At 47.5% G+C, this 15,185-nt stretch overlaps 1 protein-coding gene across 2 annotated transcripts in view; it reads left to right on the plus strand.

The window, feature by feature from the left end:
* The window catches only part of PI4KA (phosphatidylinositol 4-kinase alpha), a 2,470,135-nt gene that overhangs the window by 1,631,216 nt on the left and 823,734 nt on the right, over positions 1-15,185 (plus strand). For both annotated transcript variants that reach the window (XM_069619956.1, XM_069619957.1), the window contains one exon: positions 8,037-8,164. In XM_069619956.1, coding sequence (XP_069476057.1) covers positions 8,037-8,164 — 128 coding nt within the window. The remainder of the gene's footprint in view (positions 1-8,036; positions 8,165-15,185) is intronic.

The following is a 15,185-nucleotide window of genomic DNA, read 5'->3' on the forward strand; positions in this document are numbered from 1 at the left end:
GAGGTTTCGTGAATGGGGGCAAAGTTATAGGGGGGGGTTCCCAACTTTTCTTTTTTTCCATAGACTGAATGGACAAAAACTTTGCGCACGTGTACAGGTGAAACCGTTGGACGGATTTTCACCATGTGTGTTCCAGGAGCAGCGGCTTGCTCCTGAAAGCATGCTTTTGTAAATTTGGTGAAAAGCTGTCCAGTACTTTCTTTAAAAACAGTTAAAATGTACTTCTGAAAAAATTAGAGATATCTGGCTACGCTCCACGGTCCCATTTCCGTGTTCGCTTCGCGGACAACAGTCTGATTGGGCCGAAGTGTTTAATGCTGTCGGTAACCATTGGACGCACGTGGTGGATAACTGGAAGGAAGCGTGATGTGTGCCGCGATTTTGGTTACCACTGCCATGTTCTAACCCGAGGACAGTGCGGCGTCAAAAAGGCCTGGAAAACATAGTATATGCCATGTGGTGGTGGGAAGAAGGGATTGAAAGGGTGGGGGAGTGAGAAGTATGATATATGATATGGCATTTGTAACGCGCCTATACACAAGTGTTTCAAGGTAGTTCATCTGATATATCTGATTAGGCGGACGAAGATGCTGGGGTGCCTGCCGTGTTTGTGCGTACTGCGCCAATTCGCGGGTATCTCCACAGACTACCTTGTATAGTGAATGCACACAGCCTTAATTACGGCACGATAGGTTGTGGTGACTGGTGGCAGGTGAATTGCAGAAGGGGAGTGCATTGCACATGACATGAACATTTTTACATAGCGTGTATTATGGTGTGCTGGCTGTGGTAAGCTCGTAGCCCCTTCGTTGCATGGCTGGAGGCCTTGCACAGACAACTATGTGCCCTGGTTGTAAGGAGGTTCACATTTTTCCTTGTGTGGGTGGTTTTTCAGCATTGCATACATTGTTGGTTCCATGGATGTGGTAATTATTAGCACATCATACCCTTTTTAGACCATGGTTGAAGCTGATGGAGTGAACACTCAAGCAGATATTGTGGCTTTCTTGCATGTGACACAATATTTTGCCAACGGAAGTTGGTAAGGATTCCTGGGGGCTGTGGTATGTTTGTGGATTCTCCTGTTACATCTTACCATGCATCGCTGTGTTCTGGTGTGGGGGTAGGGTAGAAGTGGCATTTGCTATGTTACGTTTGTAGATTGTGGTACCTGGCCACATGTTTGCATGCATGGCTGCATTATGTTGTGTTGGGTGTGGGCAAGGGCAAGATTGTTGGGTGCATGGCCAAATTGCTGATGGCTGCCGCTCGGGATGATTGTGCATGATGAAATTGTGCATTCCTTGTGCAGAGCATTCTACTGGAGGTGCTTTGGAAGGACATGCAATGTGCACTGAGTGTTCAACGCTAAATATGCACTGCTCTACAGAAATGATAGTGTTGGATGCAGAGGTCTTGGATGTGCTTGATGCCTGCGTGTGTGAATATTTCGCAGTATGAATGAAGGAGTGCTGCAAGAAGAGCCATGAAAAGGGAAGTAGTACTGTCCCTGCTTTACTTGGGTGCGGTTCTCACTATAGTTGCGAAAGCGCATGTGCCACATCCTGGCCTTTTGAGCATGGTGGCCATGGAAACGGAATTGCACGGATTATGATATTAAGTGTTCAGGGTGTGGTTTACAGGAAGGGCCAGTATTATTTGTTCACAAATCTGTGTGCAATGAGGCTGGAAGAAATGGAGAGACGGACAATGCTCATCATGGGTGTTACCTTTGTGCAACATCTGCACAGGTAGGCTGAGCAAAGAGGCATGGCCACTAATTTTGGATTGGAAGGAGTGGATGCTTTGTGGGGCAGTCTGTATGAGTGTGGTTTCGGCGGCATGATTCCACTTTGCAGACATGTGGCCTCTGTCGCTACAGTTGATGTTATCGTGGTGCATTTTGGAGCTCTATATTTGGGTTACATGTCGTGTGGATGTTTGCTCCGTCACCTGAAGAAGTTGATGAATGCAGTGATGCAGTTTTTCCCTTTGCCAAGGTCGTTTTCTCCTGCATACCACCAAGAGGAGTATGGAACCATGCTGGTGGAATTTGTCCTAAGCCAGAGCTCGCAAGGCGTCTCATAAATAAATGCATGTGTGAATTTATGCGCATTGCAGGCATGTTCTCCACCTACTATGAGATTATGGACTCGCCAAATATGCACTGTTTCCGTGCAAATTGCATTTATTTGACCACCATTGGCAATGCTATTTTCAAGTTCTTTGAAAGCACATAAAAAAAAAAAAAAAAAAACACACCCTTTTATAAAGCCACCACTAAACACGAAATGTTCTACCTTGTTTCAGATTTCTCCCCGCTGCCTTTTCTAGCAAGATAAGTCTGCAGACTGCAGTAGTTTCAGGATTACACGTGCCACATCCAGTCCTTTTCAGGATGGCCTGCATGGATATGCGATTTTGGAGGCTAAGGCATTGCTACTTAACGTTTCTGGTTGTGGTGTGTACGGCAGAGTTGTCAGAATAGTGTACAGGAAATATTTCTACCAATACTTTGTGCTGATGGATGCCGATGTGCACGAATGTGGATGCAGAAATCTTGGATAGTTTCACAGAACTTTCCATTGGAGGTGCTTGCGCTTGACCCCAGACTTGCACTCTGAATGTTTACAAAGAAGTGATACTGTTAGATGCAGAGGTCTTGCATGTAATTGCATGTAATTGGTGGAAGCGTGTGTGACTGTTTCACAGTACCCAATGAGGGAGTGTTGGGAAAAAAGTAGTGGAAAGGGAAGGACTGCTACTGCTTCACTGGGGTGCGGCCCTCGCACTAGTTAAGGAAGCGCACGTGCCACATTCTGCCCTTCTGAGCATGCTGGCCAATGGGAATGTGACTGTGGGGATTATCCAATTAGCTGCTGAGGGTCTGCTTCACAGGAAGGGGCAGTAATATTTTTTTTACATTACTTTGTGTACTCAGACTGGCAGCCATGGACAGATGCAGAGTGCTGATACTGGGTGATGCCGTTGTGCTAGATCTGCACAGGTATGCCCTGGAAAGAGACTTTGATGGCAAATTCGGGTTGGAAGGAGTGGAGGCATTGTGGTGCGCTCCGGATGTGTGCAGGTTCAACATTGTGCTTCACCTTTGCAAAGAAGTGGGCAGTTTCACTACTGTTCATGTTGTCGTGGTACACTACGTAGCGCTGCATTTAGGTTACCTGCCGTGTTCATATGTGTTCCATGAACTCAAGAGGTTGATGATAGCAGTGAAGCGTATTTTTCCCACTGCGAAAATCCTTTTCTCATCCATGCCACCAAGAAGAGTATGGGACTGTCCTATTGCAGTTTGTTCAGCCCCAGAGGGCGGACGCTGTATCATCAATCGAAGCATGTCTTCTTTTTTGTGCGATGCTGCAATGTTCTTTTTTTTCCAACTTGTTTTTATTGACATTTTACAGTTAAACAATCAACAGAAAATCAACAAGACCCCTCCCACCCCTCCTCCCCCAGATTCCAGGATTTCACTGCTGTCTTTTCCTCTCCGAGGTGAACATCCATAGGACCCTATTGGGCTACAGTTTATGGGACCTTTAAAAGCTTTACCCCTTAAAGTCTCTGCTTTTCTCCCTTATCATAGTTCAGACTCCTCCTGGGGATCAATAATTCCTAGCAGTGTCATCGCCTTAGGGCACCAAGCTCTACGTGCCCCCTCCTTTAAGTATGCTTCTCCTTTTGCCATTCCTTCTCGTCAATAGCGGTTCCGGGGTGTCTCTCCCATTTCTCGATATATGTTCTGGTGGGCGGTGGTTCCCCCACCTCAATTGCAATGTTCTTCTGCAACATTGACATCATTGATTCTCAGAATGCGTCCTTATTCCATGACAATGGCATTTCTTTGTCCAACATTGGCAATGCTATTTTGTTGTAACATCTTCAGGATGCGTTAAAGATCTTACTGTAAGAACACGTGGAGTACCGCAAAATAAAAATCTCTATAAAATCCACAAAAAGAATCTTTCCTTAAAAGCATCTAAAAAAACAAAAAAAAACAAAAGGATCTTTTCAGAGCTACCACTAAATATGAAATCCCCTTCCCTGGTTAAAATGTATTCCGTCACGCCTGCACACAGCACGAAAAGTTAGAAGACACTGCGTTACTTCCAGGATAACACGTGCCACAAACGGCACTTTTGCAGAATGGTACGCATGGTAACGGGTCTGTGTAGGCTAAGAGATTGTGCAATAAGGTTTCTGGGTGTGGTGTGAGCAAGAATTTGTTGGAATCGTAACGTTTGCAAAATAGTTACCAATAAAACATTATAGCACTGTATATATTCTTGCTAGCAGGTAATTGCAAGAGCTACTACAAAGGGTGGCCAGGGATTTGGACATACATTGCGAATGAAAGCCCTCCACTTCAACTCACCCCCAATACCCGCTGTGTTGCTTTCTTCTTGCATGTGAACAAAGCGACCCTCCACAGGTTGCTATTAACAGTACAGTACTAAAGCGAATGTATATATCTAATGTCTGATGCACTAATCCTAAACAGCTTGTGCACTGGTGCTGCCATATGTCTGAATGTCTCAACACGGGTAACGGGTTCTCGCAGATATTGATCTGCAGCATAACGTATGACAAGTATCAGACCAAAAAACTGCTATTTGTACGTCTTCAAATATAGGAATCTGTGGATCAAAGGCAAAGTACTGTCACTTGATGGCACGATATTAGCCGTAGCTACAGCATTCACGCAGATGACTACATTTTGACATATAGGAATGCTTTCAATGAGGAGAAATGCAGTTTCATTACGAGGAGCAACAAGATAGTTATTCATGCAGCTGCACGCGGCCACAGTACCTTTGCAACCAGCACTCCTATTCTTTGAGATCCGAAGAGACTGCTGTTTACTTAGTTGTCCTTGCATTTAACTGTCTGCGAGGTAGCAAGCAGCACCAGCGCTGCCATTTTCCAGACTGACTATTATCACATGTGCAGTGCAATCTTTTCTGCAACTGTACAAACCGCAGTCAGCACCTTGCCAGTTTACCTCACGGTGTTCAGTGCAGAGACGGTGTGTCAGTTTCACGGGTCATGGAAGGGCAAGCAGCTCATCAATCAAATTAATGGCCCATTTAACGTGCCCACCGTACACTGGACCATGCTGTTCATTGCTCCCAATAGCACTCAGGCAGCCAGGCATGATGCAGCCATAAATCGTTAGCTTTGGAAACCGGAATCTGTTGGCAGCAGGACTGCTTGAAATGCTGTAGCCTGCCACATGAGTCGGTAGGGTTGGCGACAGGGGCGGCATTACCAGGAGATAGAGGGTGACATATGCATACAGATAACTGTGCAACCGACAGACATCCGCTGCCACGACTAATTAAAAGTCTTTTAGACTATGTGGACATGAGAGCAGTACTGTAGTCCTATGTGCACTTCCATTGTGATTGGACACACGCCGGGCAGGTGCACTCTTATTAGGAAACCTCAATTTTCCTTACCTGCAGGCATCTCGGACAGTACTGTGCGCTACAGAGTCACAATGCAATTACAACACCAAAGCAACAGATACGCACACACTGACAAACAGTTTACATGTACGCTTTTAATTTGTAAGAAACATTGCCACTCTTAGGAACGGGTGGGGGTAGTACAAATGGATACATACTCGGGGGAATTTGGGATTTCACCAACATCGTCATGAGGGGTGGCAAGGATTCAGGTCTCATCGTAACGTCTGTGCTCACAGGGATTTTTTTGGGGATGGTGGGCTGGCAAGTGGGGAAGGGGTACACATGAAGGTGGGCCAGTGGTATTTAATGTTTCCGATAATACATCCTTGTACCACATCTTTTAAGGTGGCTAAATTGTTTAGCAAATGTTCAATTTTCATGTCCAGCCTGTCTCCGTTGCTTTTTACAGCGTCTCATTTTTTTGTGTGGCTATATGCTGTTGCGGAAGAGGTGCCGCTTCTGATGCATTCCTTCAATGTAAAGTATGTCCTGTTACACAGAAACATATCTGTGAAGTGTACATAAAGCAATACATATTAACTATATTACTTTTTAGACTGTGCTGCTTACCAATGCATTTAGTATCATTACTCATTTAGTGGAGAGGGACGTTCTCTTCCAGGCATTCTAGGGTGCTTGGCATTGCTGCGTAAAAAAAAAAAAATGATTTGCTATTGTTGTACACTGCACAAGTTCATAGGAGAGACTTCAATGTACTTACCACGTTGCAGTTACGTTCTGCCATCAATACTTTGCATTCCTTACTCTGCCATTTCCTTCTTCATTTCCATGTACAGAGGCAGTGCTGTAATATTGTTGGACGCACACATCACTTAGTGTACTGGTGCATACTCTATGCTTTTGGTCTGTTTGTTTCACAATTACAGAGTGTGCACACTTCATTTTCCTTGCAATGTACATACATGGTGCTATTTGTACATGTTTATTCACTTTGGTGAATGGTAGCATTATGTACGAGAACCCGTGCCGTTTCCAGCAGTTTGAATGCTAGCCGCTATACGTGAACAGATGTACAGTTTGTTGTTACTGTGTCCATCGGCATGGAGACATCCATTTCGTATGCTTTATGGTAACTCTACACAAACTAAGGGCATCCTGGTAAAAATCTATGAAATTCAGTGGAAAAAAAGTTGCTAAAAGAACGCTATTGTTCAGTTGCTGTAATAAAAACCTATCGAATTCAGTGCAAAAACTTTGTAAAAGGGACGTTCTAGCTACTTTGGACTAACAACAATGTATCAATGTTATGGTTACAAGTAAAACCGAAAAAACCCAGAAATTCACCAGTTATGGTAAGCTGAGCAACCATAACTCGCACTATCACCGTGCCCTGCTAAGACTAACACCCATGACATCACTGATGACATCACATGTCTACCTCCCTTTTTTCCTTTACTGACATATGTAGGCCAGGTGGTTTTCTTCAGTGCCAGTCAGGAACTAAAAATTCAAAAGGTATTATATGTGTAGACCTTACCCTTCTCATATGTTCTTACACTACTTTTCCAAGGCTCTATTCACACAATGATACATTAATAAAAGGGAAGAAGCAAGCTTCACACACAGTAATCATTTTTGTGCATGCAGATACTTGGTTAGTTTATGAACACTTTGTGGTAGTACTGCTCCTTTTTTGCGTACTTTACTTGCCCGGTATATGGTCCTATTTGTATGTGTTGGTCTTACACTACTTTCCTCAGGGTCCAGTCATATCATATGATGCATATAGAAAGCAGAAGAAGCAGGCTTGAAACGCAGCAATAATTTCTTTGCATGAAGATCATCAGTTGCGTTATGAACACTTTCTAGTAGTACTGCTGCTTTCTTGCTTACTTCACTTTCCCTGTATGTGCTCATATTTGTATGCATTGTGCTCTTTATTTCACGTCTGTAGTAGTACAATTATGTTGTAAGTGGGTTTTCTTTACCTACTTATTACATGTTTCACAATATTCAAAACTCTAATAGGAAACATGTATCATTTCCTTAACCAACATGACAACATTATGAATGTTCCACGTCTATGAATTCCATAATACAATGGTGTTTATAGCAATGGATTGCTAATGAACCATGTCGGTAATATTTCTCCCAATATCCTCTAACAGTTCTGTGCCAACATTATAAACACAATCCTTGTAGGGACTTCATCAAAATTAATTTCACATGTGATGTCATCAATGTCATCTGTGATGTCATGGGTGTTAGACTTAGCAGGGAACAGTGATGGAGCGAGTTATGGTTGCTTAGCTTAGCATAACTGGCGTATTTCTGGGGGTTTTCGGTTTTACTTGTGACCATAACATGGATACATTGTTGTTAGTCCAAAGTACCAAAGTTGCTATAACGTCTCTTTAATACATTTTTTACACTGAATTGTATAGGTTTCTATTACAGCAACTGAACCATATCGTCCCTTTAACAAAAATTTTTCACTGAAAGGTCTGCAAGTTTCATTTCTTTGAATTTCCCTATGCTTTGTTATTGTGTATATGAATTGAAACATTCATTGATGTTTACTGTCTCTAGCTTGCATCCAAAATTCCCAACACAAGGAGAGAAGAGGCTGCGTGAGGACATCAGCATCATGATCCGCTTCTGGACGGCTATGTTCTCTGATAAGAAATACTTAACTGCAAACCAGCTCGTTCCTCCCGGTACGTCTCTATTTTTTGTTATTTTGCAGCAGTGGAATATTAGTGCTGCCCATTGTGGAAGACCTAATGAGAAAGTTCACCCATGGCTTCTAAGAACAGTGTGTCTGCATCTATAGGGGATATTTTGGTTCCTTGTGAGATATACATCTGCAGCTAAAAAGCTTTTGCGCAACAGGGGTTCAGAGTGTAGCGCTGTATTACGATTTGTATTGATGCTCTGAAGCCAGAAATAATACATATAGAGCACTCCACGCCCCATGACCTCAGTTCGTTTTTTCCGTGTGTTTAGCACACTGTCATGGAATGCTTTCTCTTTTGAGAAAAGGTTTGCTGCTTCCTGACCGGAACCCCAGAGACATCGGGCTTTCAATTGTATAGTGACTTCACCTCCAAAATGTCAGTCACTGACCCCTCACAATATCTGTATCTTCTGTATGGGTTCCTGGATACAGTGTGGCAGAATTTAGGTCCTGACAAGCTCTTATGAAAGATTTTCTTTTTGCAGCTTTTCCTCCATTGACATCAGTGGAACCCCCAACATTTTGCTATGATTTCATGCGTGTCTTCACTTTTGGAGGTAATTACATTTTTTTTGCTTTACTTCTCGATCAGTTCACTGCTTTTGGGAGCACTAGTCAGTTCCCAGGGATACCAGTGCAGGGGGAATGTGTCTCTCTTTGCAAGGTTCCTTGTTGGTTTTATGCAGCATGCATCCCTTTACAGTGCGATGCTGCAAGCGTACGTTGCATCTCTTTTCCTTTTTCTTTTTGTCCAGGATGGGTTGGTGGCAGTGGAAATATTTCGAATGGATTATGTCTGCCCACAGATTTTCTCCTCTTAGATATATTCTCCTGCCTTGCAGAACTCTGAAAGTATTTCCCCAGCTGGGGGTGACATGCGGCCTGGAGTCAAGGGTCTTCCAGTTGTCTGCTTCGGGACTGGATCTGACATCGTGGTACCCCGTGACCTCAGTTCCTTTTTTTCTGCACGCTGCTTGGGAACATTGATTCACTTCTTAGAAATCTGACGCATGTTTGGGAAAATAATTCTTTGCATTTTTCCGATCTTTTTCGACTGTCTATTTCAAAACCTTTGGGTTTTAAAAAGTGCTGTGATTGCAGCGATAAAATGTCATTAATCGACCCCCACAGAATTTGTCCCGCAGAAGACCATGTTGTGGCAGATTGCGGCTCATGTTTAATAAAGATGTCAAAAGCTTCTAAAGGAGAGAGCCTCTTAATTGTCCCTGGGTCATTCGACTTCAAAGTCACCAAGTTCGACGCCGTCAACACGTAATCCCAACGGGAAATTCACCAAAGAGGGAGAAGAAACTGTCAAACAGGTACGCTTCCCCACAAAACTTCTTTGGTGGAAAAATGGGTAAAGTTTTGCATCAAGATGATGCTGGTCTTTGAGAAAGCCGGTCTGCCAGTTCTCTCTTCCTCCCGGAAGAAGACAGTCAAGCCCACCACGCCCAAAAAAGAGGGCAGGGACTCGGTTCACCATCCTTCTCGTCTGCTGAAAACCCCGGAAACGTTGAAATCCTCGACTAGGATTCGAGAATTATCGATGTCACAAGTGTCTTTGTCATATGCCATGTTCTTTGATGCTCTGTCAACGCCGGGCCTTGAAGGACAATTTGGCATCTATTAGTCGAAGATCCCATGACTTCTAGGTTTGCAGCAAAGTCAAAAAGGGATTTCATGTCTTCACTCAAAGGCATCTTTGATGAAGATGATGATCTGGTTCCCTTTGGGTTTGGGTCTATGGGTGTCTCTCGACAGCCCAAGGAGTTCCATGCGGAGGAAAATAGACTGGCTGATCTAGCCTTCATATTGTATTGTATTTGGTTCTTTATATAGCGCTCTTTTCCCACTTGTGTGGCCTGAATGCGCTTTTTCCTGGTTGGAACGCCCTCAGTGACCGTAGTCAATATGGTAGAAAGTTCTAGGGAGTTTAGTTCAGGAGATGCATGTGTGCGTGTTGCTGTTCTAAGGCTTGGCTGGCTGGCAAGGCTTGAGTAAGCAGCCTTAAGAGAGGTCAGACACGTGGGTGGGGCGCTGTTGAGGGTTTGAAATAGATTGCTATTGTTGAGAGAGTGTTTGTGAGCCCAGCTATACCGGCTTCCTTTTGGGTGGTAGTGGCTGTATGCTAGTGGCAAAGGTGTTGAGGTACATCAGGTGTTTCAGTCGGGACGGCTTTGTGTGATGCTAGACCAGATGTGCTTAGCCATAGCCATATTCTATCATGCATGGATGCATGGTCGTGCCTGTAGCCTGTGTCTTGTGAGATATATGTACCGTAAGATGCAAGATTGTTCTGATGGGGCGATATTTGTCCAGGTCGAGAATTGAGTCATATACCAATGGGTCTAGGTTATTCCATGGTGCAAGTGGTCTGGACACCTGCCCTGTGGTAGAATTTCCTTAAGGAGATTCTCAAACCCTTCCTAGCATGGTAGATAATGGCAAAGGTGGCCGATGCATTAGGCTAAAGAATGTGACCTTACAGACATTTCGGACTAGGGCACATATGCTCAACCTGTCCGTCCTTTTCACAATGCCATTTAAAATCCTCTCTTGCAGCTATGAAAAACTCCCTGCTCTGGGATAGCAGTCCATAAGGATTTTGCTAGGAAAATAAGGCCAGCCTCCTCCAACCCCAGTCCTTCGTCAGAGATCCATCGCATGAGTCTTTTGGTGCAGGCAGCTTCTGTTGGCAAGAAGGCAAGCACCTACCCTTCGTGACCCGACAGGGATGATAAAAGATATGATTTTCTCGCAAAACAGTCTTTACCTCAGGCAGCATGGCACTTAAGGCAGTAAATGCCTCTTGTGCACTTGCCAAGTAAACACATACCCTATAGTCTGTGGGGGCTGAGGCGGAACAACACATTCTTTACGGGGAAATAAGGAATAGTTTCCTTCACATTGTGGAAGATGGAAAGAAGCTATGCGTCAAGCCCTACAGTCAGGTCTCGACACAGCTGACTGTGTCGTAAGATCTGTGGCGGCGAGTTCTGTCATGTGAAGCTTCACCTGCCTGAGGAAATCGGGCTTTGCGCAGGATGTGCATGCAAAATTCCTTGATATGCCTTTTGATTAATCAACCTTTTTTGGACCCAAGGCAGATGATGGCTTGGAGAAGCTACAGGACACTAAGGCCACAGCAAAGTCCCTATGACTCCTAGGGACAAAGGGGTGCTAGACAAGGACAAAGCTGTACATATCCAGCAGATGGTCACAAGATTCCAGAATGTCCAATTCCAAGGCTTGGTCTCCCACGAGTGGGAGGTGTCCCAGGAAGTCCGTTCAGAGATATTCACCCTCTGGGTATCCCCAAAAGTGGATCTCTTCGCATCCAATGTGAACAGGAAGTGCAATCGTTTCTGCCCCAAGGAGTTTCCCCTGAGAGGGAGACTGGGGGACGCATTTGTGTTTGACTGGAACTTCCCGTAATTCCTCAAGTGATCTGGTGGCTTTTCGGAGCAATCATGATCTTCATTGCCCCGCACTGGGCCAGGAGTACGTGGTACCCGAACCTTCTGGATATGGCCATCTCTCCTCCACATTGTCTTCCCGGGGACCAGACCTTCCACTTCCACCTGAGCGTGCACACGTTTAACCTGCCGCCTGGCTTTTGAAAGACTAAGGTACAGGGATTGGGACCTTTCCGGAAGACGTAATGGATGTGTTGCTTTCGGCAAGAAGGCCAGCAACAAAGGCTTTGTGCTACTGCTGCAGGAAGACATTCTTCAGCTGGTGCAGAGCACAGGATGTGGATCCTTTTCTATGCAACATTACTAAGTTCTCCAGCATGGGGTCTGGCATGGATTCACATGCTCATGAATATTCCCCGTCGTCAGGCTGGGAATCCTCGGTAAAGAAAAAACCAGTATCAGTTTCGTTTCTGATCTGTCTTTCGTAGTAATAACCAATCACTGGTCTCTGCGTCATACTGACCACAGCCAATGACTGCCCTCTACCTAAGCACCGCCTCTGGCAGCCATCTTCAGATTTTTACCGCACGTTCATGTGTTGGGATCCTCGTGCTATTGCTCTCGAGCGTTAGTGCTATTTTTTCGCGCTTTTCACAAAAAACTTCGATTCTTTCGGTCAAAAGAGCCTCAAGCTCCACCGATCCTACATCCGATCAACGGGGACCCGTGTCGGATTCATCTGTGCCCCTCAAGGGTGAAGATTTCGTCGAGCTACACTTCGGAGGACTCCAGAAGCTTCTCAGGCCCGGTCTCGGAGATGGCCCAGGAGAAGGGAAGCTCGACGCCCGGAAAGCTGTTCAGGGTCTGCCCTGGATGCCAGCTGCAGAACGTCTTCAAGGAGGACGAACACTCTTTCTGCCTTTACTGCCTTCATGAGGACAAGACGCACGTGGAGAAAGACTGTGCATTTTGCGGCAACATGTCGGAACGGACCATGAAGGACCGCCATCAACGTCTCGCCAACTGGCTGGAGGGTAAGAGCCCGTCTGGCGAGAAGAAGAAGAAATCCGAGCGGTCTTCTAAGACCTTTGAGGGCGCCCCGGCGAGTCCGCTGGCACCGGGAGCGCCGAACGGTCGGGCTCTACGGGCGCCAGGCAGGGCGCACCCTCCCCGGCACCATCAACCACGAGCCAACGCTCTGGGTCGGGTAAGAGGAAGGCCGAGCACCCGGCGAAGCTCCTGGAGAGGCCCCGGTCGAGCTCTAAGGCAGAGGAGGAGCGTGGCAGTGCCCCCTCCCTCAAGGATAAGGCGGTGAGCGCACCTAAGGTGGTGAAGGCCTTGATCCATCCGACCAAGCCCTCTATTGAAACGGTCGCGGCGGCCCTGGCTCAGCCTGTGGTGGCTGCACCAGTGGTGGCGACCTCAGGGCCCAGAATCTCCCTGCCTCCTCGGAGGGAGTCTTCCTTTGTGCCCATCGATAGGACCCCCGTGAAACCCTCCGTGGGGAAGAAGAAGGGGGGGCAGGGCGTCGTCGTAGAGTCGGCCTCAACCTCAGAAGAGGAGCTGATCGAGGTCTTAAGCCACGGCCTAGGCGTGGAAGAAGGCCAGCCCGTCGGAATGGACCCCGACGCAGGTGACGAGGATACCGACGGGGCCCCTGCTCGCCCGTCGGATTCCCCTCTGCCAGCGCCGCAAGACAACTCAGCGGCCATTTTGTTGGCCATACAGTCCTTATGCTCCGAGATAAGGACGAGGCTACCGTTACCGACGGAGGAACCTCTCCCGTCGGGGGATCCAGAACCGGGACCTTCTGGTGTTCCCCCTACCAAGAAAAGAAGGATCCATCCACCACCTCCTTTTCAACCGTCGCGCCCCTTCCAGCCCTCCTCCCCGTCCACCCGAGGGGATGATACGGGGACTGACACGGCAGCGACGGGTACGGACGACGAGGCATACGACGAGGATTTTCCGTCGTCGCCTCCCACCAGGGCCTCTCCGCCCGACGAGATCGGATCTTTCCACTCCATGATCTCCAGGGCTTCCGAGCTTTTCCAACTCTGCCCTGAGGAGAAGAAAAAGGAAGGCTTCCTTTATCAGCGGCGCGAGGCCAAGAGGAAGACGGTCCTCGCAGTGCCTCTGTTGGACGACATTTGGGATGAGGGCCTTTCCCTCCTCAAGAACCCTTCCACGACGCCAGCTAGAAGAGACCGGTACGAGAAAAAGTACCGGGTCCCGGACACGGCCCCCCTATGCCTCCGGGCGCAGCCTACCCCGGACTCCGTCGTCTCCGCGGCAGCCAGGAAGAAAGCGGGGGGGGGTGCGGCCTCCACATCGACTTCCCCGCCGGATGGCGAGGGAAAGAAATTGGATACTATGGGACGTAGAGTCATCTCGTCGGCAGCGACGACGATTAAAGCGGCCAAAGCCTTGGCTATCGTGGCCCGCTACGACAGGGAGCTCTGGTACAAGATAGCTCCCCTGCTGGATTTTCTGCCGGACGACAAGAGGGCGGAGGCCCTTGAGATCCTGCAGGAAGGTGAGGTGGCCTCGGACTGTTCAGATCGTTCCCGCCGGTGAAGGCTCCGGCCCCGGCGTGGGAGCTCAACGTGGTGCTGACCAAGCTCATGGGACCTCCGTTCGAGCCTCTGCACTCGGCCCCGTTGAAGTTTCTATCGTGGAAAACAGCTTTTCTTGTGGCCATCACCTCCGCACGACGAGTGGGAGAGATCCAGGCCCTTTCCTGCAAGGCCCCGTACTTGACTTTCCACGACACGAGGGTAGTGCTCAGGACGCACCCCTCCTTCATGCCCAAGGTACCGTCGGACTTCCATCTCAACGAACCCTTGGTGTTACCTGTGTTTTTCTCGTCGCCTTCGTCGCCGGCTGAGAGGACTTTGCACTCGCTGGATGTAGCTAGAGCGCTGAAGTTCTACGTGGACCGCACGAAGGGTTTTCGGAAGACGTCACAACTCTTTGTGAACTTTGGACCTGTCAATCAGGGGAAGGCTCTCTCGAAGGCTTCCATATCCAGATGGCTCTCCGGCTGTATCATGTGCTGTCACCGGTTGGCAAACCGACCGCTGCCTGGCCGTCCGAGAGCCCATTCCACCAGAGCGATCGCAGCTACCACGGCGTTCCTATCTGGTGTGCCCCTGCTGGACATATGCAGGGCTGCTACGTGGAGGTCGACGCACACCTTCACGAAATTCTACTGCGTCGACCGGGATTCCAGGGAGGAGTCCAGGGTCGGCCAAGCAGTGCTGCGCAACCTGTTCGCCTGAGGTGAGCCTGGTGAGGAGGTAAGATGCTTAATGTTGAGTTGATGTGATGCTTAATGTTGAGCCTTTGCCACCTCCCGTGGTTGTGCATGTGTGTACTGCTATGTATTCTTTATTCATGAGCATGTGAATCCATGCCAGACCCCATGCTGGAGAAGGAACAAGTTACTTACCTGTAACTGTTGTTCTCCAGCATGGGTCTGGCATGGATTCACATGCGAACCCTCCCGCCTACCCCTCTGCGGCTCTTCACTTGGTCATACTGCCACTTCACGTGCTTCCAAATCTGAAGATGGCTGACAGA

The sequence above is a fragment of the Ambystoma mexicanum genome, chromosome 10 (genome assembly GCF_040938575.1).
Source record: "Ambystoma mexicanum isolate Mex_15411 chromosome 10, UKY_AmexF1_1, whole genome shotgun sequence".
Lineage (NCBI taxonomy): Eukaryota > Metazoa > Chordata > Amphibia > Caudata > Ambystomatidae > Ambystoma > Ambystoma mexicanum.